Here is a 23,941-nt window from a genome sequence, read left to right as displayed (position 1 = left end):
ATATGTTATTGTTGAACCAAGCAACAGATTATTTGCATCCCACTTAGTTTGTATAACCATGTTCTGATGACATTTTCTAAGATCTCCAGGCATGGGTCATGCTTTCTTGGAGTATTCCCTCATTTCTATTTGATCATCATTTCATTTTGCAGACATTCCTCATATATTTTGAGTCATGTAACATATTCCTCATAGATTTTTAAATTTCAGTATCTGGACCATTCTGCATGTCGATTTCTGTTTTTTGTTTTTTTTTCTCTTGATTCCAATTTTTGATGTGCCTGGTATTTTCTGATTGAATGCTAGACATTGTGTATGAAAGATAGTAAATGCTCTGGATGATGTCGTCTTCCCCAAAGCGGTGCCACCCTAACCTACAAGAGGTGTCTGGTGTGGAGACAGCTCCCCTTGATCCATTTAGGGACCGAGGTGACTCAAGGCCAGGTTTTAGTCCTTGGTCTACCTCTGATTCACTCCCACTCCTAGTGTGGCCTTCTACACAGTTTGAGGTGAAAGTCTCTGATGTTTCCAGGGGCCTTCCTCCTTGAATAATCTACAGTTTTTTACTCCTAAGTACAGTGACACTGCTGAAAACTCTAGTCTGCATTTCAGAGTATTTTCTTTTGGTTTCTTAGCCATCTGCGCTATAAATGTTAGGAATTTGGGAAATTCCTTGAGGAGAAAATTGCTTGAGTGGAACCCCCTCCTATGTGCACCCATTCTCTCAGGGATCTTGGTTCCTCAAGTTCTGTCTTCCTAGGCCACCCCCTGCTCTCATTGCCTTGCCTCATCCTCACTCTCCAAGATTGGGGAATGCCTCAAAGGTGAAAGCTTATGGAGAGAGTTGACTCATCTCTCTGAGGTTTCTTTCTCTGGCCCCCTTAAGTCCTGGCTGCCTTGGAAGTTCTCTAATGCCTTTAAATTGATTTTTTTCTTGATGTCTTTTGGGTTTTTCACTTTTTCTCAGTGCAAGTGTGATCTGCTGCAAGCTACTCCTTCATAGGCAGAGATAGAAGTTCCTCTCCAAGGGTTTATTAAGACAGAGTTTCATTTCTGTTTCTAGTATATCTTGTCTCTTTTGGGTAATTTCCAAGAGAAGAGGAATAAAAATAATTTTTATTCTGCCACTTAAAACTGGAAGGCCAAGTATGTATTCTTTTCTTTGTTTCTTCCAGTCAATCAATATTTAGGAAACAAGGAGAGTTTAGAATATGTATTGGAAAATTGAACTATCTTCTAAAAGGAACCCCCAAAGCAGAGGGATCATTAATAATGAGGCAGAGTGAATAGGATCCATGGAGAAGAAATCTGAGCATCTGATATGTGTCAGACTCTGAGCTAGGAATTGTATGTATTTTCTGTATACCATATCTATATAACATGTTTTTACATTAGATGTAATTATTTTCATTCCTCAAATTCAGAATCCGTTGCTTCCAAAATTTAAATTATATACCTAAATTCATATTATAATGAAGAAAGGATGGAATGAATAAAGAATGTTGGGGTTGTAATATTATTTAATGCTTAAACTTTATTTTAAATGTTTATTGTGGAATGAGTATAAAAAGATACTAATTGATTGGAACATCATCCTAACCTTTTTTATTTGCTCACACTTACTGGAAGGTAATTGTTAAAATGAAAATCAATTGTCCCTTCAGCTAATGTCTGCTTACCCTAATTTTAGATAAAGTACCTAGTCATAAACATATTGATCTAGTTTTATAAAGATGAAAAATTCAAAATAACTTAAACATCATATAATAGGGAAATGATTTAATTATGTGATAATTTTTGAAGACTTTGGAAAATGCAGTACTTTTGATAAAATGGTAAGTAACTAAAAATATGAAACAAATGAAAATTTCATTCACTAATACTGCAACTATGTAATAAAATATTTTTATACACTAATGTGATAATATGTGTATCACTTATTTTTTAAAATAAAAATTTTTAATTAAAAACATTACATTATTTTTATGATTTTAAGAAGTTTCTAGAGCTTCAAGTGAAGAGTAAAGAACATTGCCAAATATACATTTATTAATAGTTGCATAAAGAGAATGTAACTTTTGTGAGGGTAAGGACTTTGTCTCTCTTATTTACTGGTTTGTCCCTAGATCCCGAAATAGTACCAGATTTAGTAAATATTTGTTGAATGAATGAATGAATGAATAGCTAAAAGCATATAGACATGATGGTCTTACTCTTATGGGAGAAAGCATTCTTTTTTTTTTTTTTTGAGATCTTGTTGAGTTAGAGGTTGGTTTAATTTTTACCAGTATGATTTATGATACATTTATTTTCTGTATTCTTATCTCTAATAGGGTATATATTTTCTTCAGGCTACTTAATGATACAGAAGTGTTATAAAATCAGTTGGAGGCTTTCCTAACAATGACCTCTTCTTTCAGAACCAGGTGGTCAAGGAACTGGAGTCACGTGTCCAGCAGCTGACTGGAGAAGCAGAGAACAGTAACTTACAGAGACAGAAATTAATTCAAGAAAAATTGGAGCTTGAAAGATGTTACCAGATAACATGTAATGAATTACAAGAAGTAAAGGCAAGGTATTGTCTGAAGTCAGATATCTATCAGATGTGGCTGTAAAGTACTGATATTAACTCTAAAAATTATTTACCAAAATTAATCACACCTGTGCATTTAACCTTGGGACGTTTCTAGCATAAATATTGCCATTTGTTAATTTTAAAAGTCCTATTTAATATAAGAAGCATAACGTTTAAGAACAGCTGATTAAAATGTGGATACTTGCTTGATATATTGAAATATAATGCATTTGAATTTGGTTCACTAAAAAAGTTCATTTTTAGATATTCTAAATGTATGAGAAGTATATTTTATTCTCTTATTGCTTTTAGGCGCAACACACTGCATAAAGAGAAAGATCATCTTGTAAACGATTATGAACAAAACATGAAAGTATTACAAGCCAAATATGATGCTGATATAAGCCTTCTGAAAAAGGAGCATGCTCATTCAGCTTCTAAGGTATTATATGCTGGTAGATATAGCCACACAAAGTAGTTACTTACCTTCCTCAGCATAGAGCCATAGATAGCCAAGTGGAAGCTAACTATTTGGCACTTGAAATTAGTCTCTTTTTGCTTTATTCTTGAAATAACTGAAATTTAAAAAATTTTTATTGGTATTTAAAATACTGAAAATGCTGAATGTCTAATACAGAGCATAATATAAATATTTAATAAACTAAATTCTGCTATAAGTTAACCCTTTTAAGTACCAAATTTTTTTTAAAGGAGGAAACATACAAAAATTCAAGTAGAAATGTTCAGTTGTGTTAATAATGCATTTTGTAGAGTAACTATATACACTATTATTATTATTTTGAAATCTGGGTCATGCTTTAGCTTTCCTATCATCACATACACATACAGACATACAGGAACCCATAGACACCCTTACTGGCACCCACATACTTTTGTGTCAGATACTCCACAAAGAGAATCCTATAGCTGCAATTCTAAGGTAGTCAATTACTTGCTATTTCATGAATAAAGTATTCCAGTGGATTTGCTTTTAAAATTAAAATTTAGAAGGTTTTCTGTAAGCCCATTATCTTTACATCAGTATTATATTTTTGTAACTTTAAGTACTGTGCAGAATTTAGTTTATGTTTTGACTTTAAAAGATTAATTTTTAAACTTTTAAAAAAATTTTTTCATTCAGATTTATAGATGATTTTAATTCTGATTAAACCTTCAATCAGGGGGAAAAGTAAGTCTATTCAGCCAGAAGTTCTAGGATGGTACTGTTTTTCATTATTCTTAAAATTCTTGTAGGCATCTGGTATGATTAAAGAACTAGAAGAGAACATCTGTCAATTAAAACAGCAGCTCCAGGAGTCAGAACTTCAAAGAAAGCAACAACTAAGGGTGAGTCCTGTATTTTTATACAGAGCAGTGGCTAAAACTCACTTCTTTTCTTGATTATATGTATAAATAAGAGTCAATTAAGAAAAATCCTGACATACAAGTAGCCATTTTTTTCTTCTGTTGCATTATATCATTTTTCATCTTACTTATTTTAACAAAAGTAGATGCTGATGGGATATAGAGAATAAAGAACAATAATTTTATTGAATAATCTTTTTTGATTCATTCAAAAAATAAACCTTATTTAAATACATTATTATTTTAGAATAATTTCTTTCCTTTAAATTACTCTCTACCAGTCTTCAAACTGTCTCTTTCTCCTTCACATCTTGTAGATCTTTCCCTTTGCCTCATGGTCAAGAATTGCCAAAGACTGACATATGATATAATTTCAAATGTATTATTTCTATATTGAGTCAGTTGATTACTTTTAAGTAATCTCCTAATCCTAAGGGCCAGAAAGGTTCTCTTCCACTGTAAAGTAGGCCCTTTTGAGAGTAGGAACATCTTTGGATAACTAAGATTTTCTGTTCTGCCCTCACACAAAACTACTCACGTTTCTCTTTGTAGTTTAGAAGATTGGACAGGTAGGGCTCTTGTAATAATATACAAAACTTAAAGTTTGTCATCCGGTAGATTGATTTATTTCCTTAGGTTACAAATTGTATTGACTCTAGTAGCAACTTTAAGTACAATAAAAATCAATATTTATTATTCACAGGATCAAGAAAATAAGTTTCAAATGGAGAAAAGTCATTTAAAACGCACCTATGAAAAAAAGGTAATATGTTTTATGGGACACTGTAAGACATTTAAAATGTCCAATGAGGCAATTGAGAATGAGGGCTGGTTTTTATGAAGCCATGCATTCTAGCCCTTAGAGAATCATTGATTTCTTAAGTTTATTTCAGCTAGCCAGTGATCAAATTTTGCTTCATTTTTCATGTTTATAAACAGCTTCTTTATTTTGATTATGAATGGTATCAATGTAAAAACACCCCTGGTATATTTAATGAGTGAAGAGCATTATGGTATTAACCTCTCATAATAACACTTTGAAATTATATATTTTTTCTATCAGTTTAAAAATATGATACAATTGATGGGAGCTATTTGTATTCTGTTGTATCATATATGTAGTAATGCTAAATATTTAACCAAAGAATATAAAACAATTAAATAATTGTCTACTACTTAAAAATTTCTTTAATAATTGCTTCTTGTCATTTGGAATAGTGAGTAATTCTGCATATGCTGGCATCCCCGTTATCAGTAATAACTGGGGGTTTATTGACATAATTTAATACCTTTGGCAATAAAATGCAGAGTTCTATAGGTTTATGATTTTTATACTTAAGTTTTGAATTTGTTGTTTGCTATATGACATGGAAAGTAAAAGCATAGTTGAAATAGTAAAGATTTTATTGTTACTTTTATAATTATTTACTGTTGTAATATTAACAAAATTAATCCATTTGTAAAATACTCACATAATGGAAAATGAGTAAGACATTAACCCTTCAATAATTAAATACATACAAATTAAAATTAAACAGGTTATATGGCACAACAGTCTTTTTTTTTTTAGATTTATTTATTTATTTTAGAGAGAGAGAGAGAGAGAGAGAGAGAGAGAGAGTGTGCAGGGGGAACGGGCAGTGGGAGAGGGGGAGAGAGTCCCAAGCAGACTCTGCTAAGTGTGGAGGCCGATGCAGCGCTAGCTCATGACCTGAACTGAAATCAAGAGTCACTTGCTTAACTGGCTGAGCCACCCATGTACCCCATAGCACAACATTCTTAAAACACTTTGTATATCTCATCTTACTTATCCATATAGTCACTCAGCAGATATTCATTAAATGCTTTCATTGGGCAAGGTATCATACGAGGTGCTGGGAGGCGGGAGAGGGTTAAGGATGAATTAGCATAGATTCTGCCTTCCAGGAGCTTAATGTCTAGGAAGAATGTTTCTGTCATTCAGAAAAGTGAGTATTTCTACTGACATGTATTGACCTGAATACATGCCCTTTAAAATTATGATTTTCTTATTGCTAAAGTTGTTTTGTTTTGTTTTGTTTTGCTGATGTTTTCATACAGTCTCAATGTAAGGTCTTAAATATATTTCATGTCTACAAAATGATATCTGAACCAGAGAGGGAAATACTGCTTTCATTGGAATAAAGAATTTTTTTTTAGTTTTTTACTGTTGAGCCATGTAGCTTCATAAATATTTGACTTACTAAAAGAAGACCATACATTATCATAAGCCTTACCCCCACTGTACAAGGCATCCTCTGGGTGTCCTTGTTAGTCCATTGTTCATTCTTTTGGCAGATGTCTGGCTTCCTGTTCATTAAGGAACACCTTCTTGGCCTCCTGCTCCATTGAACTCTGCGGTCACCCCTCTTCCTGAGATGGTATCTGGGTACCTGTGAGATAGGGAGAGGGGCTGGTAGCAAGGAGAAGGGCACACACTGACTAATTGTAAAAGAATGTGTTCCTATCTCAAACTTCTGTAAGTCCTACTGAGGACAGTTAGATACAGAGACAGAGCTGGAGAGACAGTCTTTCTTCTACCACTGTCTTTTCTCGGCTTCAAAGGACACTAAGTTTTCTGGATCAGCCCCTCTGCCTGGCAGACACACCGGAGAAACAGAACATTAGAGCTCAGTTGGTCCCTATCCAGTAGCCTTCCACCCACTCCTGTTCTATTTTGCTTAGGGAGCAGACCTAAAATCTTTGTGTTAGCATCCTAACTACAGCTTTTCCCTTTCCACAAAGTATCGGCTGGCCTTAGCTTTTTAATAATGTCACTAGTTAAAGTGTGTTAATTGTTTTCAATGTAAATAAGAAGTGTTTAAAATAATAGCAATCTTAAAAAGAAAAATAAGCTCAATTGTTCCCATTGCATATGTTCTAACATTATTTATACTGGAAGAATGTTGCTCAGCATGTCACTTTTTGCTTTACAATTAATTCCACAATCTCCCCCTTTTACATTGACATCTGTTCTTCTTTATTAAACCTGCTGTGATCTTAGTCCTTGAAGATTGGATGTCTCGTAACCCCCTCAGGGAATATCCTTTTTGACTGCGCAAAGAGCTGACGTAAATTTGACATAGTCCTGGACTGTGGAAGTCAGTAGCTAAATGGGTTGTATAGGTTTTTTGTTTGTTAGCCAGTGTTACAGGTGTGCACATTCAATAACTCTTGGTAGAAAACTTAGTTCTGAATATCTGTTCAGGAGGAGGAAATGCCATCTGAGTGACATTATTTCCTCACGTCAATAAGAAAGCAGCATGCGAGGTCCTAACTTGTCTTTGAGGTAAGAGAAACAGCATCAAATGCTGTCCCTAATTTAAGCACACACACATTATCTAATGGTTTTTATTGATCTCTAGTGGCTATTGCCTGCTCTTAAGATCTCTGAACATCAAACAAATAATAGGTAGTAAAACTAAATGTCATTGTTTGATGAAGTGTCCTAATCTGTTAAATCAGGAAATGGTTAGGCTAAATGATTTTACTAGCAAGGAAACACCTGCCTCCTACAAATAACCTATTGCTTGTTTTCCAAACAGGCACCAAAGAGTGAAAGATGGTGCTGTTTACCTAAAGAAGTTCGAGAGACAGATGTTAAGCATGTATATTCTAAAATGAGCTAGAATTCCAGTACCTGCTTATAATTTCTCTGATGTAACTGTGTAACAGATGAGATATAAAGTCTGCTGAAGTTCAAAACCACCAAAAATAGTATTCCAATGTTTCGCATTCACTTAAAATTCTTTTCATTAGGTTAAAATAATTTAAAATGTTCACAGCTTTACATATAATATATTGTGTAGTATTTTCCAACTACCACTGGCATGATTGTCTTTAAGAGGACAGTGTGCCTTGAGTCAAGTTTTAAACAATGAAATTGCACAGTGAAATGACTTACAGAAAGAAGCCGTGCAGCCCAGTGCCCACATGTCTCCTGTGGGGAAGCCGAGCTGGAGATGGGGTGGAGTTAGCCAGGCTGTGGATGTGTGGGTGAGCAGCAGTTCACTGTTCCTTCCCATACCAGCGTGTCTGCCACCCTGTATCTGTGTTCTTGTGCAGAGCAGAATCTCTTTCTTATTGATACAAGTACTTCTTTCTAGATTACTTTTTTTTTTTTAAAGATTTTATTTATTTATTTGAGAGAGAGAGGATGAGAGATAGAGAGCACGAGAGGGAAGAGGGTCAGAGGTAGAAGCAGACTCCCTGCTGAGCAGGGAGCCCGATGCGGGACTCGATCCCGGGACTCCAGGATCATGACCTGAGCCGAAGGCAGTCGCTTAACCAACTGAGCCACCCAGGCGCCCCTTTCTAGATTACTTAAATTCTTGGGTTGCCAGGGAAAATATTCATAATATTTTACATATGTTTACATACATCTTACGTACATTTCCATACATTTAGTAAATGTTCAGTAATTGTGCTTATGTCTAGGTCAATCTATTACTTACAACAGACTCTCATGTTGGGGAATATATGCTGTATCTTTGACTCTCCGGTTTGTATTTTCATTATTTAAGTTACTAAAATTCACTTTTGGTATTAACCATATAGAGTAGGGAAAGGATTACAAGATCAGTCCAGATTATTCTCCACTGCCTTGCGTACGTTAAAAAGCAGGGGTTGACAGTAGCATTATCTTTATCACCCCAACTATCTGGAATATAGGTAAAAACTAAAAATAAAATCCAAAAAGGCCCTTAACCACACAATACAAATATATTCAATTAAGGACAGATGGAAAAACAATTTTTGTGTTGGCCAGGTATTGTGCTGGGTGCTGGGGATGGAGAAATAAATGAGAAAGAAACAGCTTCTAGCTCTAGGGACCCCTCAGCTCAAAAGTCTGTGCATCCACATGTATGTTTGCCTCAGAGGGAAGTCTCTCCTTCTCCCCCTCAGATAGTCCCATTTCTGCTTTAGAAATGGTTCCAGTGCTTTTAGAGGCAATAAATCAGATCAAGGTGCTTGCGTTAGCACATTGACCTGCATCAGGAAGTCACAGCTGCAAACCTGACCCGGGTTAAGATTGAAGAGAGAGTGATAAACAGCACTTTTATAAGAGCTCCAATTCTTAGCAATTTAGGGGCCATCTTCAGAAAGGGCAGCCAGTGCACCTAGGGGATTTACTGTATTGTGCCATCCCTGTGACTTTGGGTCTTGACAATGGCCTTGAGTTTTCAAGAAAATGTTTAGGTATAGAGTATTCAATCTGAGAAGGTAATGATAATAATTTTTAACATTTGTGGAGCATTTATTATGTTCCTAATATTGTTCTAAGAGCTTTACATGGAATAATTTATTAACTCATCACAATTACTTATTTTCCATGGAGTAACTTATTAACCTATCACAATTTTTAAGATATAGTTACTGTTATTCCTGTTTTTTCAGGAGATGCAACTGAGGCACAGTGTTAAGTAAGTGGTAGAGGAGAAGGGTAGAAACCCATGGAGTCTGACTCCAGAGCTCACACTCATAATCACCGTGTAATTTCAGATAGATTTTTCTCAAAGATGGGTAATTTTTTGAAGCTTTAACTTAAAGAGGTAAGCCTCAGTTATGCTTTCTGAGGTTCTGAGAGTTCTGAGTCCCAGAGAAAAAGAAACGGGAAATCCCTGGTAGTGCCATGCATGGGAGGTACAGTGCCAGTATGTAAAATATTATTGACTGATCGGTAATTCCACCAGCGGCTCCTTATGACTTCCTCTGGTGGCATGTGGCTTCGGAGTCCTGCACTAGTGAGCTGTGAGGTGTGGAAAGAAACCCCTCCTCAGTGGGGATCCCCAGTCCGCCATCCTGGGGGCTTCCTGGGACCTGGACTGGCGCTGCAGCCCCAAGGAGGAGGCCGCACTAGCAGACACGTGATGGAAGCGAGGTTGTGCCCCCTGCAGTTTTGCTCAAGCACCAAATCCAAATGGATAATATGTCATTTACAAATGAGTTGGAGAAGTGAGCCATAATGGGGTCTGTGGCAAAATAGTGCAGAGCAAAGGAGGGAAAGTGTTATACAGAAGACTCCGAGAAAGGAGTGTCTTCGAAAGGTATTACTCCAAAAGAATGCATCAAAAGGACCTCATCAGTAAAGTACCGGAAGATACGATGTCTAGAAAAGAAAACAGACATCATAAGAAAGAAGGTGGAGTGAAAGTGGAGGTAGTTGTCATGGGAAGGATGTGAAGAACCTGAAAACACGACAGCAGAGCTGACATCCACGTGGGAGCTGGGGAAGGTAGAGCTCGTGCTGTGGAGCACCCCATCAGTGCTCTGAAGGACAGACTGTTAACCTGCAGACTGCAAAGGACAGGCAGAGAATAGATACTACAGCAGAAAACAGAAAACCAGTAGACAATGATCAATATTCCTATGGGGACTCAGAATGAACACGAAGGAAAGGTAGGAGAGACCTTTCCTGAAGGTCTGTGTATGCGGAATGAGGAGATTCACCCTATATCAGATCAAAACCGGTAAAGAGATCTGACAACATTTGATCCTCAGTACAGAGAGTGATTTTCTAAGTATCCAAGCTGGGGCGAGAAGGGGCAAAGGTCAGGTCAGTTTAGTCTCCTTGGTTGCAAATCTAAGTGTCTTTTTTTTTTTTTTAAAGATTTTATTTATTTGTTTATTTGACAGAGAGAGGGAGAGAGACAGCGAGAGAGAGAACACAAGCAGGGGGAGTGGGAGAGGGAGAAGCAGGCTCCCCGCCGAGCAAGGAGCCCGATGTGGGGCTCGATCCCGGGACCCTGGGACCATGACCTGAGACGAAGGCAGACGCTTAATGACTGAGCCACCCAGGTGCCCCTTTATTTATTTACTTATTAGAGAGAGAGAGTAAGTGAGAGAGAGCACAAGCAGGGGTAGAGGAAGAGGGAGAAGCAGACTCCCCGCTGAGCAGGGATAAATGTCTTAAGACAGTAGAGTGACATATGCTCTGTTGTTAGGCCAAAATGTTGTGACTCAGTAATCTCATACGTAACTTTTCCTTCATGTGTGAAGGCAACAGCTGACCTTCTTGGATGTGTAAAGCCTCAGGGATAGATCACCAGGATATTCTTTTTGAAAATAAGATTACTAGCTGATGTACTTTCATCCACCTAAGGATAAGCAAAACATCAAATCAAAACAAAAAAAGACACTCAAGAATAAAAAAGAAATAGTGGTGAATGCCACAATTAACTAAAATAGAGTTGAATTTAAATGTTTATTGTGTGAATGATATAAAATAGTGCAGATGTAAAAATTTCTTGAGAGTTAAAAAATGTGAAAATGGCTATCTGGATCAAATTAATCAGATTATTTAAAAGAAAAAATGGGTAGGAGAAGAGGCAAATGTGCTAAGCTGTTATTTAAAAAGATAGGACATGGAGGTTGGTTTTTCGCTTACTGACTATTAGAGAAGCATATGTTAAAAATAATTGCGCAGCAGTGCCTAGGTAGCTCAATCAGTTGGGTGTCTGCCTTTGGTTCAGGTCATGCTCTCAGGGTCCTGGGATAGAGCCCTGCATCGGGCCCCCTGCTCTGAGGGGGAGGCTGTCTTCCTCTCCCCTGCCCCTAACCCCACTCATGATCTCTCTCTCTCTCTCTCAATTAAATAAATAAAATTTTAAAAAGAAACCAAAACAAACATATGTTTCCAAAATGTCTGCATTGGGTCATCTCTTGAGTTTAATTTTGGGCTTTAATTTCTTTGACTCTGTACGTGAAAGAGACCAGATCAGTGTTGGGATGGTGCTTCTGTTGCTTTATTAATGTATCTACTCCAATTTAGCATGCCTACTATGTGCCAAGCCTATAATACATACCAGGGATCCAATATAAGTTAAGACAATAATTTCAGTATAGGACCTGGTAAAATTTTGGGCAGTTCACTTTTTTTTTTCCCATGTAAAGTAAAATAAATGTAGTGGAAAAAATTTGCAAGGCAGGTTAGTTGCTCTTTCTCTTTTTAATAAATAGGTATTTATGAGGTATTTTAATTTTACCATTTAAGATATGGGGGAGAGGGGTCCCCTGTCTTTATTTTCCCAAGCACCTACACTTGCCACCATCCTGCATGTTCCTGTTTCCAGTTTTTCTCGCCTCTTGGTCTCACAGCAGCCAGTAGAAGCTTTTGATATTCTCATGGAATATGAGCATATGAACAAACTCATGGATGATTTTCCCTCTCCTCTCTCTCCAGACAGACAGTTGATTTTATTTATGTATTTATTTTACATAATAAATATGTCTACAGACAGACAGTTGATTTTATTTATGTATTTATTTTACTAAACCACCAGAGGAGAAAAACCACAAGAGAATTATCAAAGGAAAAGGTCAAAGAGGATAAAGTTTTTGAATTGGAGAGGTCTCCATCCAAACTAATATAAATAGCCAAGTATTTTGGGCGAGCGCTGAGTCAGTGTTTGAAAAGGTTTGTGAATGTGTGTGTGTGTGTGTGTGTGTGTGTGTTGTTGGTTTTGTGCTTGTCATTACCCTCCTGTCCCCTGTACCCACCCGTGGGGCTGTCAGCCTCACCTGGGTTGCCAGCGGGTGTGCAGCGGTGTCCTCCCCGCAGTAAGTGACTTGCGTTTTCTCACCCACCAGCATGGCTCCGTACCCTCCGTTGCCTCGTGTGTGGAAGCATGGCCGCCCTTTTACTCCTCCCTTTCTATCCAGCTGTACCAAAGTCTCCTTTCCCTGTAGATCCACATAGTGTCCATGTTGGATATGCTTATCTGTATTTGCATGTGAAGAGCTTTCTGTGAAGAGAAAGTTTTGTTTGGCCCTCATTATTCATGCCACCATCCCACCGACTCAAAGGATGCTACTTTTAGGAAAGAGATCCTCATGGTGGGGGGGACTGCCTCCTAAACTCAGTGAGTGGTTATACAAACCATTCCCAACAGTGGAGGAGAGAGCTATTTCATCAAAACCTGTGTATGTAACAGGAGAATATAGACACCTGATTTTTTGTATTCTCCTGAATCTTGAGAGATTCCTTTCCTTTGGCTACTGTGTCAGTTCAGAAAGATTCACAAGTGACTGCTCCTTTTGAATTTCTTACACATCAGTGTATTTTACAGGAGCTCCATATACAGGTTGACTCAATTACTAACTTTGGCCAGAAAATTGGTATTGGAAGTATAGTATTGTAATAGTTGTATGGTAAATGGTTATGGTTAACCAAGTCTCTATCTTGAAATATCTAAATCTAATTTTATATTAAAAATAGATTTACGATGACTGTTTCATTGTTTGTATTTCTCCTCTGAATGCTTGTCTTCTGGTAACTTTTACATGTCTTCATCATGGCAGATTAATGACCTGCAGAGTGAACTTGATAAAGAGAAAGAAGATGCTCAAAAGAAAATCCATAAATTTGAGGAAGCACTGAAGTGAGTAAAATTGTAATATATTTAATTAAAAAATCCTCTTATTCTAGACTGTGAGCCACATTAAGCAGCTAGAACTTAAAAATCATATTTTTCTAAGGGCCTTGCTGTGGTTTAGTTTAAATTGGTTTTCCACCATGAATCTCTATTTTCTGAATTTTATTACCAGCCAGCACATATTTTTTTTTCAAAAAGGAAAAATCAGTTCATCTGTTTTTAAGTGATAGGAATGTAAGAAAATAGAACTTAGTGGTTTTAGATGCTTTCTTCCTCTTAAATGAAAACAGATTAAAAAGAAAAAAACAAGATTTAGGTCTTAGAACATTTAGAAATTTCTCTGTAGATTTTTATTTTTGGAGAAATTTGGGTAATGAAATGTTCCAGTTATATTTGAAAAGGGACTATTACACAGGCATTGTTTGGAAAACGTTTTGTCTCATGACGTAACACTTAAATATACACATTAAAGCGTCGGATTTTATTTATCTTCTCCATTCATTTACTAGGTTGATTAGGCCCTATTTATCAGTAGGTTTTATCACTCAGTTTTGAGCTGAAAAACATTGATTTAGTCAATAAATATTGAGTTTCCACCATGTGTCAGACAATGTGTAGTCTCTTCCCACAGGACCTTAGAATCGGTTGGAAAGATTTTCAAGAACTTTGGCAATTATATTACAGAGTGATAAGAAGAGGGTACCTGACCCAAAAAAGTGATTTAAGAAGGGAAGCTTACTTGAGTGCATTATAGCTAGCTAACTCCCATCCCAGAGAATCAGCTATTTCGATTTTTCTTTCTTCCTCAAACCTTCAAACAAGAATAACTTATGGAAAGGCCAGAAAGAACACCCAGAATCAAGCAAATTTAGTATCAGATTCTGTCTGGGCAGATTACATAATCATTTCCTCTCCTTTGTTTTGCTTGTTAAGAAAATGTATTAGCTGAGTTGTCATATAGAACATCTTAAAATAATTTATGTACTAGGACATCATGGATATCAATTTTTTATCTGCACAAGGACTTATTGCTTATTTGTTCACATCACCACGTATGAATTAGATAAAATCAGAGAACTATAATATTCATTAAAGATTAAGTTAAATAAATAAATAAGTGTATTTTATACTCTAACTTGGATAGTGACAAAACTAGGGCCTTCTTGCTTCCTTCATGGAAGGGATGCCCTCCCTTTATCCTTCATTTTTCCTCCTTAAAATGTTGATTAATAACTTTCCATCTATCCAATTTATCATACTTTTCATTTCTCTTTTGTTCTACTTTGTCTCTGTTCTTTTGTAATTTCTTTACACTTTTTTCATTGGTTTGTTGATTTGCATTTTTTAATCCCTAACAGAAGAGATAATCCCTTTAAATAACAGTACACCAACCAATGTTTGTTTAGTATTTAAGGCGTCCATAGGTTGTGATATGATGCTGAAAGAAGCAGAAGGTTTAGAAGACATAGCTCAAGACAGAAAGCTGTCCTTATGATTTTGTATTTTGTATAGTCCACGTTTGGCACCGGAGATACCAGATACTCAGTTGTTGACAGTAAGTGCAATTGGGATTCAGCAAGATTTTTCCCGTGGGACATTGGGAGTTTATGTGTAAAACAGTGTGGTATCTTTTAATGTTCACTGAAACATTATGAAAGAACCCGAAGCCTCCTTGGTTTTCCGTATACAGCATTATCATTCACTGGGCCACATAACATTCTTAAAGCCTTTAAAGGTCTTTACCAAAATACCAAATTTTACTTGGGGTCAAAAGGCTATTTCAGGGGTTTACTAAAATTCCCCTGTAGGCCTGTTTCTCCCATTCCCTGTGTAGGTGATGTTTTCATTTCAACTAAATGTCTGTATGATCCTAACACCATAGCACTGAGAGGAGCAGAGTAAGTTCTTGTGTGGCCTGAACTTCAGAGTAAACAGCACAAGCTGGCTACTGCCCCAAAGGAAAACAGGCTGGAGGGCGATTGCTACTGCCTTTGAATCTAAGAATTGTGCTAGACCCATTTGGTCCGAAGACAGTTCCATTTTTTCTGAATAACAGCTATATGGTATAGAAATTTGCCTTGATTATTAACAAAACTTTTTTCCATAATAGATATATACAAAGTGGAAAATTTAGAATGTGGTGGCATTCATTCATGTAATCCTTTTGTCCACTCATTAAGGATTTATTCCTTCTGTGCATGTTGACTGTATGGTAGAGGACAGCAGAGAACAGGAATTCATACATAGGAGTTCATATATGTGTGAACACATGATAAATGTATTCAACTCAATGTGCAGTTAAGAGCTCAAGCTGATACCAGAGAACCTCTCGTTACTTAAGAGGGACCCTGATTTGAGGTCGGCATTCACTTTAAACGTTAACTCCTTAAAGCTCATTTGTCTATTGTTAATGTTTTTCAGAAATAAAACTAGTTTGATATTATTGTACTACTTACAGTTTTTATTCATATATCCCAAATATTTTTTGCTTCCTACTTTATTTTTATTCTAGCAAATAATTTTAATAACTTCCAATAACTGAAAGCTATCTGAAACTATCAATGGTATGAATTGTGTTCATTTTTTATTCTTCAAAGACAAGTAATTAAAATATGTGGGAAGCTTGGTAGACGAATTAATGGAAAATAACCGTATATAGCAAGATCATTTGGTATAAGTCTTTGAAAGACTAACACTGAAAAAGGTTTTGTTTTTGTTTTTTTTAGAGAAGTTAAAAATCTATGGACAATAAAGATAGTATATATTTGGTTTATTCCTTTTTCAGTATTCATGTATTTAACAAATTTGATATCTAAGTTTTGGTGCTATAAAAATAATAAAGTATTGTTCTGAGATATTGTATACATTGTCTATTTTTTTTAAGATTTTATTTATTTATGGGCGCCTGGGTGGCTCAGTTGGTTAGGCGACTGCCTTCGGCTCGGGTCATGATCCCGGAGTCCCGGGATTGAGTCCCGCATCGGGCTCCCTGCTCAGCAGGGAGTCTGCTTCTCCCTCTGACCCTGTTCACTCTCGTGCTTTCTATCTCTCATTCTCTCTCTCTCTCTAATAAATAAATAAAATCTTTAAAAAAAAAAAGATTTTATTTATTTATTTTAGAGAGAGAGTGTATACACACACACACACACACAGACACACACACACAGACACACACACACGAGTGGGGAGGGGCAAAGGGAGAGGGAGAGAGAGAATCTCAGGCAGATTCTGCACTGAGCATGGAGCCTGACACAGGGATCAGTCTCGTGACCCTGAGATCATGATCTGAGCTGAAGCCAAGAGTTGGGCATGTAACCAACTGAACCACCCCGGTGCCCCTATATATTGTCTGTTTTAAAGTATTTAATGAAACATTCCAAAGTCATCTTTTTGATTGATACCTTTCAAATTCCTCTTTTGCAATAAAATACAAAACTGCCTTGAAACAGATTTATTCTGATCCATTTTAACTTTTTTTGCATTGTCAAATTGTAAATGTTACAAATATTTCTACACACACACACACACACACACACACACATATATTTTAATACTAACTAAAAACCAGAAAGCTTATTAGTACTGAAAATATGTAGTCATAATTTCACTAGAACATATGATAATATTGGTCTTTAGATGATATGGTGATAAATCAGCCTATAGGAAGCAAGCGTTTATTTAACTAAAACATACTGTTTTGGTTGTTGTTGTTATATATACTTGTGTGTATATATGACTGTGTGTGAATGTATACACCACAAATAAAAGTTTTACTGGGTTTTAAGAAAAAATACAGAAGGATAAAATGAACTCAAGTCTAGGCCTTAACCTCTTAGCCCAGAGGCCTCTTGACATTACTAAACCAAATTAATCATGCATTTTTGTTAAAAGGAGATGTTTCATGAAAACTGAATATTCCTTTATTCTTCTTTTTAATCATTGCCTTACATTTTTGTCATAGTTATTTTATAACCGTGAAGTGTGTTTACCTGACTTTTTGCAAATTTTTATAATATATAAAATGTAGCTATATAAGATATTTGAATATATAAATATTTAGAAATATATGTTGTTTGCTCTTGCTTGGAGTTTCCTGTAAATAAAAATACTGTAATGAAAAATGAAACAGTGGTTCATTGTACCCTTACAATTTTTTAATAATCTTTTTTTAAAGCCAGTTAATAGAGTACTATGGTTTAAAATCTGAAAGATTAAAAAAAAAGCATATAGGAAAAAGCTCCCCTTCCATATAAGCCTTCTAGCTATACATTTTCCCTTTTTGGGAAGGTGTATCCTTTCATAGGCAAGTATAAACATTTCTTCCCTATCTTTTCCCCTTATACTTTACATTTATCCTGGTCTTTCTTTTTTTGTTGTTTTTACTTATCAATATAAACTGGAGATTGTTTCATGTAAGGACATAAAGAGCTACCTCATTCTAATTTATGTATTTGATATAATTTATTTGACCAGTTCTGTAGTGATGAACACATGATGAAAATTCTTCCATTTGTCTTCTAGTGCATATATGGTTTGATTTTAGCATTTAAATCTGTGATCCGTTTGGAATGTATCCAGTGTAGGTTGTGAGGTATGGATGGATCCGTTGTTTGTGTTGTCAGATGATTTCTCAACTACCTCAAGATCATTTATTTTAATAATCTCGCCTTTCCCTCTTTTGAGTTCTGCTACAGGGCCATCAACTGGACGTGTGTCTAGACTTTCTGTTCCACTCCGGAGATCTGGATATGCTCGCACCAGTCTCAGACTCTTTTAATTATGGCAGTTTAAAAATAATATTTAATCTCTAGTAGGACCTCTTATGCTGCCATAGTGGTCTTTTTAAAAATCTTTTTTTTCTTTTTATATTTTTCCACTTGAACTTTACAATTAGCTGTCTAGTTAAAAAAAATTAGTCTTTTTGTTAATGTTATTGAACGTGTATAGTTCAACAAAGGAAGAATTGACATCTTTTAGTGTTAAGTCTTTTTATACAAGAACATGAGATACCTTTCCATTTGTTAAGCTCCTCTTTTATGCCATTCTACAGCTCTACCTTTTTTTGAAACAGACATTGTTCACGAGAAATTTGTGTTACTTAAATATCACAAGTTGGTTCTTTTGTATTAAGCATGTGTGCTAGTATTTATTAGGGTATGTGATGTGAGAATTGAAATAGGTAGGAAGTTGTACGTTCTAGGTTTGACGTTTCATACAGAATTTGAGGTATGGATTTTAAAATCTCTGGACACACCATGTACTTTATATGAAGAATGCAAAACTCTTTAGGGCATCACTTGCTTTGTGTATACTTCTGTAGCCATTCAGTGCCTTATATGTGATTTTAATCAAATTAGTTGATGAATTCCTCCCAACATTTATTTTCTTCTAGGATCTTTGTTGGTATTGAGCACACAATGTGGGACAGAGTAGGCAAGGGCTTGGCTGTGGCCACTGTGCACAGCTGTGCAGGCTTTGTATTGCATAGTACACTATTTGTCAGTATAATAGTGTGGTAACTATGTATTAGTGCCCACAATACGGAGGGCACTGTCCACACAGACCACCGTGTGATGTTCTGGAAGTTAGATGTGTTTTTCCTGCTTTCGTCGATAACATCAGATATTGTTCATTTCATTTCATTAACTTAGTATAAAATAGTTATTTTGCCTTCCATTAAACTATTGTTGGGATCGCTGCACTGTTTGTAAAAGTGGGTATTTTGTATTGAAGGGTAAAAGATGAAGTGTTTCAGACACGACTTCAAGAGCTCAGGTTGGTAATTTATAGGAAGTCCAGAATCAGTCTGCTTACCCTCCTATGCCCATGATGTCTTTTCAAAGCTCAGTTGCCTGAGTACCTCCTAAGTGTCTTTACTGCTGTCAGCTTTCCTTAACTGGTTTCCATCAACTCAGATGTTCAGACTATGTCATGTTCATTCTCTGTGTTATGTTTTTCTCTGTTCATGTGTGCAGAATGGAAGTCAGTGTTGATTTCTTCTGGAGGCCAGTCGAATAGGATGTGTCTAAAGCTACCCAAATTTTTCTTTTGGAGAAAAAACAATCTTAGGGATTTAAATACAGAGTCTTATTTATCATGGAATTTCTAGATCTCTTTAGGATGCTACTGAGTTTTGTAATGCTGAATCTAGACAGCACTATGGATTTGCAATGCTTTCAGGATTATATCATTATGGATGATTATAAGAAAAATAAATAATAGTAACTTCTAGTAGAGTTTATTTCAGCAAGTAAATAGTTCATGTATTTGTAATAATAGTATATAATGGATTTATAATACATAGAGTGAACTTAGTATAAGACAAGTAAAATATTTTTAAAACAGACTGAAATGACTTTTATAGTATAAACAAATATTAACATAAAATTAAAATATAAGATAAACATGTAGAGGATGGGGGATATTATTGTACCAGAAATAAAATTATTTCTGTATTTAAATTCTAAATTTGCCCTGGCCCGAACTCTTTCACGTGGTTTTGGGAAGCATTAGTGTAGATTAAGGGCATGGACTCTGGACCCAGTTGTCACAGATCCAAATTCCTGCTCAAATTACTAGCTGTTGTGTGACCTTGGATATGGTGCTTAACTTCTATGTGATGCAGTCTTTACATCTGTAGAATGAGGATAGTAATAAGATCTTCCTCCTAAAATTGCTGAGAGGCTTCGACAGGTTAATACAAGCATTTAGAACAGTGTCTGTTACATACGTATATGAGCTCTTAGTATTTTGTTTCTCATTGCCATATCAGAGGGTGCAAACAAGTTCTTCAAAAGAAGTAATCTTTTCCTGGTATCATTTTTTTTTTTAACAAACAGCTTTATTGAGGTATAATTAGCACATCATAAAATTTACTCGTTTTTAAGCATATAGTTCAGTGCTTTTTAGTAAATTTACGAAGTTGTGTCACCATCACCATAGTTCAATTTTAGAACATTTCCATCAGCCCAAAAGATCCCTCATGGCACCCGATTTTAGAAGGAAATGATAATTGATTTTTTTCTGACTGAAAGGTATAAGTAATAAGGGACAAGATCTTTGACAGTTATTTTGTGGTCAGTGCTAACTGACCACTTCTTATTTTGTCCCTCAGTAAAAGCTGAAGTCCTCATATTGAGATTTACTTCAGCATTTTGTGGAGATCTAAGCTAATGTAGCCCTAGTATGTTGCTTCTGGGTTATTTAACTTTCTGATGTTTTAACTTTGATACAAGGATGAATTTAGAAAGTAGATTCTGTGTGTGGCATGTACGCATGTGTGTGCATGCATGCGCATGTAAATGCACTGAAAGGGGCCTGGAAATATATATATGCTAACGTGTTTGGTGTTAGAGTAGGGATCATGTTCATATTTTCCTCTCTGTATTTGTATCTAGTTTGAATCGTTTCCAACAAGAATAGTATACGTTATGTTCGTAGCTTAATAGCAAAAGACAAAAGAAACCAATACAGATTTTAGAAGGAAGACTTGTGCAGTATTAATAATGGTAACCTCTGCTTGGCGAGCATATGGGACTTAAAAAGAATTTCTCTGTATTTTACATGTTCTAAAATACGTGTGTCCAGCGGTTCCTCAGAGTCTTGAGACCCTTTCAACTTGTCCTAAATCTCTTAGCCAGCATGGGCTAGAGCAGGCAATAAACCCAGATAATCTCTGGAAATATCTGAAGTCTAATTATTTTGGGTTTTGATTGGGAAAAAACCCTTTCATATATTTCATATGATAAAAGGATAGGTGATAAGGTTGATGTTACATTTTTTTAAAGATTTTATTTATTTATTTGAGAGAGAGAATGAGAGAGAAAGAGAGCACATGAGAGGGGATAGGGTCAGAGGGAGAAGCAGACTCCCTGCTGAGCAGGGAGCCCGATGCGGGACTCGATCCTGGGACTCCAGGATCATGACCTGAGCCGAAGGCAGTCGCTTAACCAACTGAGCCACCCAGGTGCCCTACATTTTTTTTTTATAGGTGAGAATTTTTGTCACCTAGAATGAAGGGATACCCTGCCACAAGATTTTAAGAAAGGCTATTAGGAAGCCTATGGAATATAGAATAGGAAATACAGCTTTCTAATAAATGTACAATTAGGATATTCTTAATGAAAGGCAAAGGTATTCACCATGGGAGATTATAGTACATGCTTTAAGTTTTCTTATGGGAATTCCTATATAATATATAGATTCATTTTCCACTTTTAATTTCTGAATCTTATTTTGTAAACTTGAACCTGATTGTAGTACACATACTTTGATTCCTCATGTCAGACAAATTACATGCACTGGTTATTAATCCCAAGAGTAAAGCACCATGCACTGGTTACTGATCCCTGGGGAGGACTCCAACTACATGGAGGGTAGCAAAGATCATCACAATGCCAGCCACCAGGAATAGAAGTCAAACATTTCTGCCTTCTGCATCTTCGTATTGGAGTCATCAAGAATACAACACAATCAAGCATTGACTGGAACAACGCTTTACTTACATAGAGAAGAGACAGAGCAAGATCAGCTTCAGTAGTGAGCTCAGTCCCCCATGGGCGATGGCTCTCTCCCGATGGCTGTCACAAGGCATTTTGCCTGCCTTTCCTAACCTGCAGTAGAAAGACTCTGTCTTTTCTCTGTGGAGGACAGATCTAACAGTGAGTTTGGCCAGGTGCCAGATGATACACACACTTCAAGCAAAGGCAAAAGAGCATTCTTTAACCTGAAACAGGGAGAAATACTCCCACCCAAGGTGATAAGCCCAGCATAGGCTTTGTGGGCTCTCTATCTGTTGAGAAGTGTTCCAAGCCCCAGGCCCGTTCTTATGTGGCTGAGTGGGGGTCAAAAGACTGCATGTATGAGACTGCCTTTCCTAACACCTGAATATCCTAATATTTCAAAGTAGGTGAATCTCATGCCTGACCTGTACTTTAGGGAGATTATCCTGGCAGGGGTGAGAATATCAAATGTATGAGTAATAAGAAATTGGAAGCAGGAAACTAAGAAGATGAGAAAACAGTAACAGTCCATGTGAAATGCACAGACTCTGAAGATGGTGAAGCTGTGATTGAGTATCAAGGCAGCCCCCAGGAAAAGCAGCTTCTCTGGAACTCTTAAGTCTCATCTAAGCACCTTTTTAAAAATTCAGAGTCAGAGTGAACTTTCACAGATAAACTCCAGGAGATACACTGACGCAAAAGCTCCCCTGCTTTCTTATTTTTATTCCATGTAGGAGTAGCACAGATTGTTGAGTAAATGGAAACATGAAGAAAAAGGACAGCTTTTGAAAATACTGTCTCATGATCTCAGGAGATACAAATCTAAAGATGTTTAACTTTTATTATTAAAATTTGTTGCCAGCTTTATTGAGGTATAATTGATGTGGCACATTGATTAAGCTTCAGGCATACAGTGTGTTGATTTGATACACTTCTGTATTGTGAAATGATGACCACCATAGCCCTAGCTAACACCTCCATCAGCTTACAAAATTACCATTTCTCTTTTGTGCTGAGAACAATTAAGATCTGCTCTCTTAGCAACTTTCAAGGGTGTAATACAGTATTGTTAACTATAATCACTGTGCTGTACCTTAGATCCCAAGAACTTATTCAACTAATAACTGGAAGTTTATACCCTTTAACAAACATCTCCCCCTTATCCCTTCCCTCCCAGCCCCTGGTATTCACCATTTTGCTCTTTTACTGTGAATTGGGCTTTTTTAAAGATTCCACATATCGGGGATATCATACAGTATTTCTCTTTCTCAGTCTGACTTATTTCACTTAGCATAATGCCCTCAAGGTCAATCCATATTGTTGCAAATGACAGGATTTCCTTCTTTTTATGGCTGAATGATATTCACTTTGTGTATGTATGTGTGTATACACATATCACAACTTCTTTATCCATTCACCTGTCAATGGACACTTAGGTTGTTTCCGTGCCTTGGCCTATTGTAAATAACACTGCTGTGAACATGGGGGTAGAGATATGTTTTTGAGTTGGTGTTTTCATTTCTTTTATGTGTATTCCCAGATGTAGTATTGCTGGAGCATATGGTGATTCTGTTTTTAATTTTTTGAGGGTCATCCATCCCATTTTCCATAATTCAGCCATTATTTCTTTTTTCCTTTTTTTAAATTTTATTTTATTATGTTAGTCACCATACCTCATTAGTTTTTTTTATTCTGTTATGTTAATCACCATACATTACATCATTAGTTTTTGATGTAGTGTTCCATGATTCATTGTTTGCGTATAACACCCAGTGCTCCATGCAGAACGTGCCCTCTTGAATACCCATCACCAGGCTAACCCATCCCCCCACCCCCTCCCCTCTAAAACCCTCAGTTTGTTTCTCAGAGTCCATAGTCATGGTTGTCTACCCCTCCGATTTTCCCCCCTTCATTTTTCCCTTCGCACTGTCTTCTTCTTTTTTTAACATATAATGTATTATTTGTTTCAGAGGTACAGGTCTGTGATTCAACAGTCTTAACCCAATTCACAGTGCTCACCATAGCACATACCCTCCCCAATGTCTATCACCCAGCCACCCCATCCCTCCCACCCCCCCACCACTCCAGCAACACTCAGTTTGTTTCCT

General features: G+C 36.4%; 1 protein-coding gene across 9 annotated transcripts in view; it reads left to right on the top strand.

Moving 5' to 3' along the window:
* Positions 1–23,941, top strand: part of CEP112 (centrosomal protein 112) — a 490,180-nt gene that overhangs the window by 108,152 nt on the left and 358,087 nt on the right. For all 9 annotated transcript variants that reach the window (XR_003610708.2, XM_028112476.2, XM_088028176.1 and 6 more), the window contains 5 exons: positions 2,421–2,575; positions 2,888–3,017; positions 3,830–3,922; positions 4,644–4,703; positions 13,259–13,338. Coding sequence is in view for 8 of the 9 variants with exons in the window: in XM_028112476.2 (XP_027968277.1) it covers positions 2,421–2,575; positions 2,888–3,017; positions 3,830–3,922; positions 4,644–4,703; positions 13,259–13,338 (518 nt within the window). In the remaining variant the exon portion in view is untranslated. The remainder of the gene's footprint in view (positions 1–2,420; positions 2,576–2,887; positions 3,018–3,829; positions 3,923–4,643; positions 4,704–13,258; positions 13,339–23,941) is intronic.

Source organism: Eumetopias jubatus, unplaced genomic scaffold (assembly GCF_037043125.1).
Source record: "Eumetopias jubatus isolate StellerSeaLion01/CBP00866 unplaced genomic scaffold, mEumJub1_p1.0 scaffold_10, whole genome shotgun sequence".
NCBI lineage: Eukaryota > Metazoa > Chordata > Mammalia > Carnivora > Otariidae > Eumetopias > Eumetopias jubatus.
This window is presented reverse-complemented; position numbering and strand designations above follow the sequence as displayed.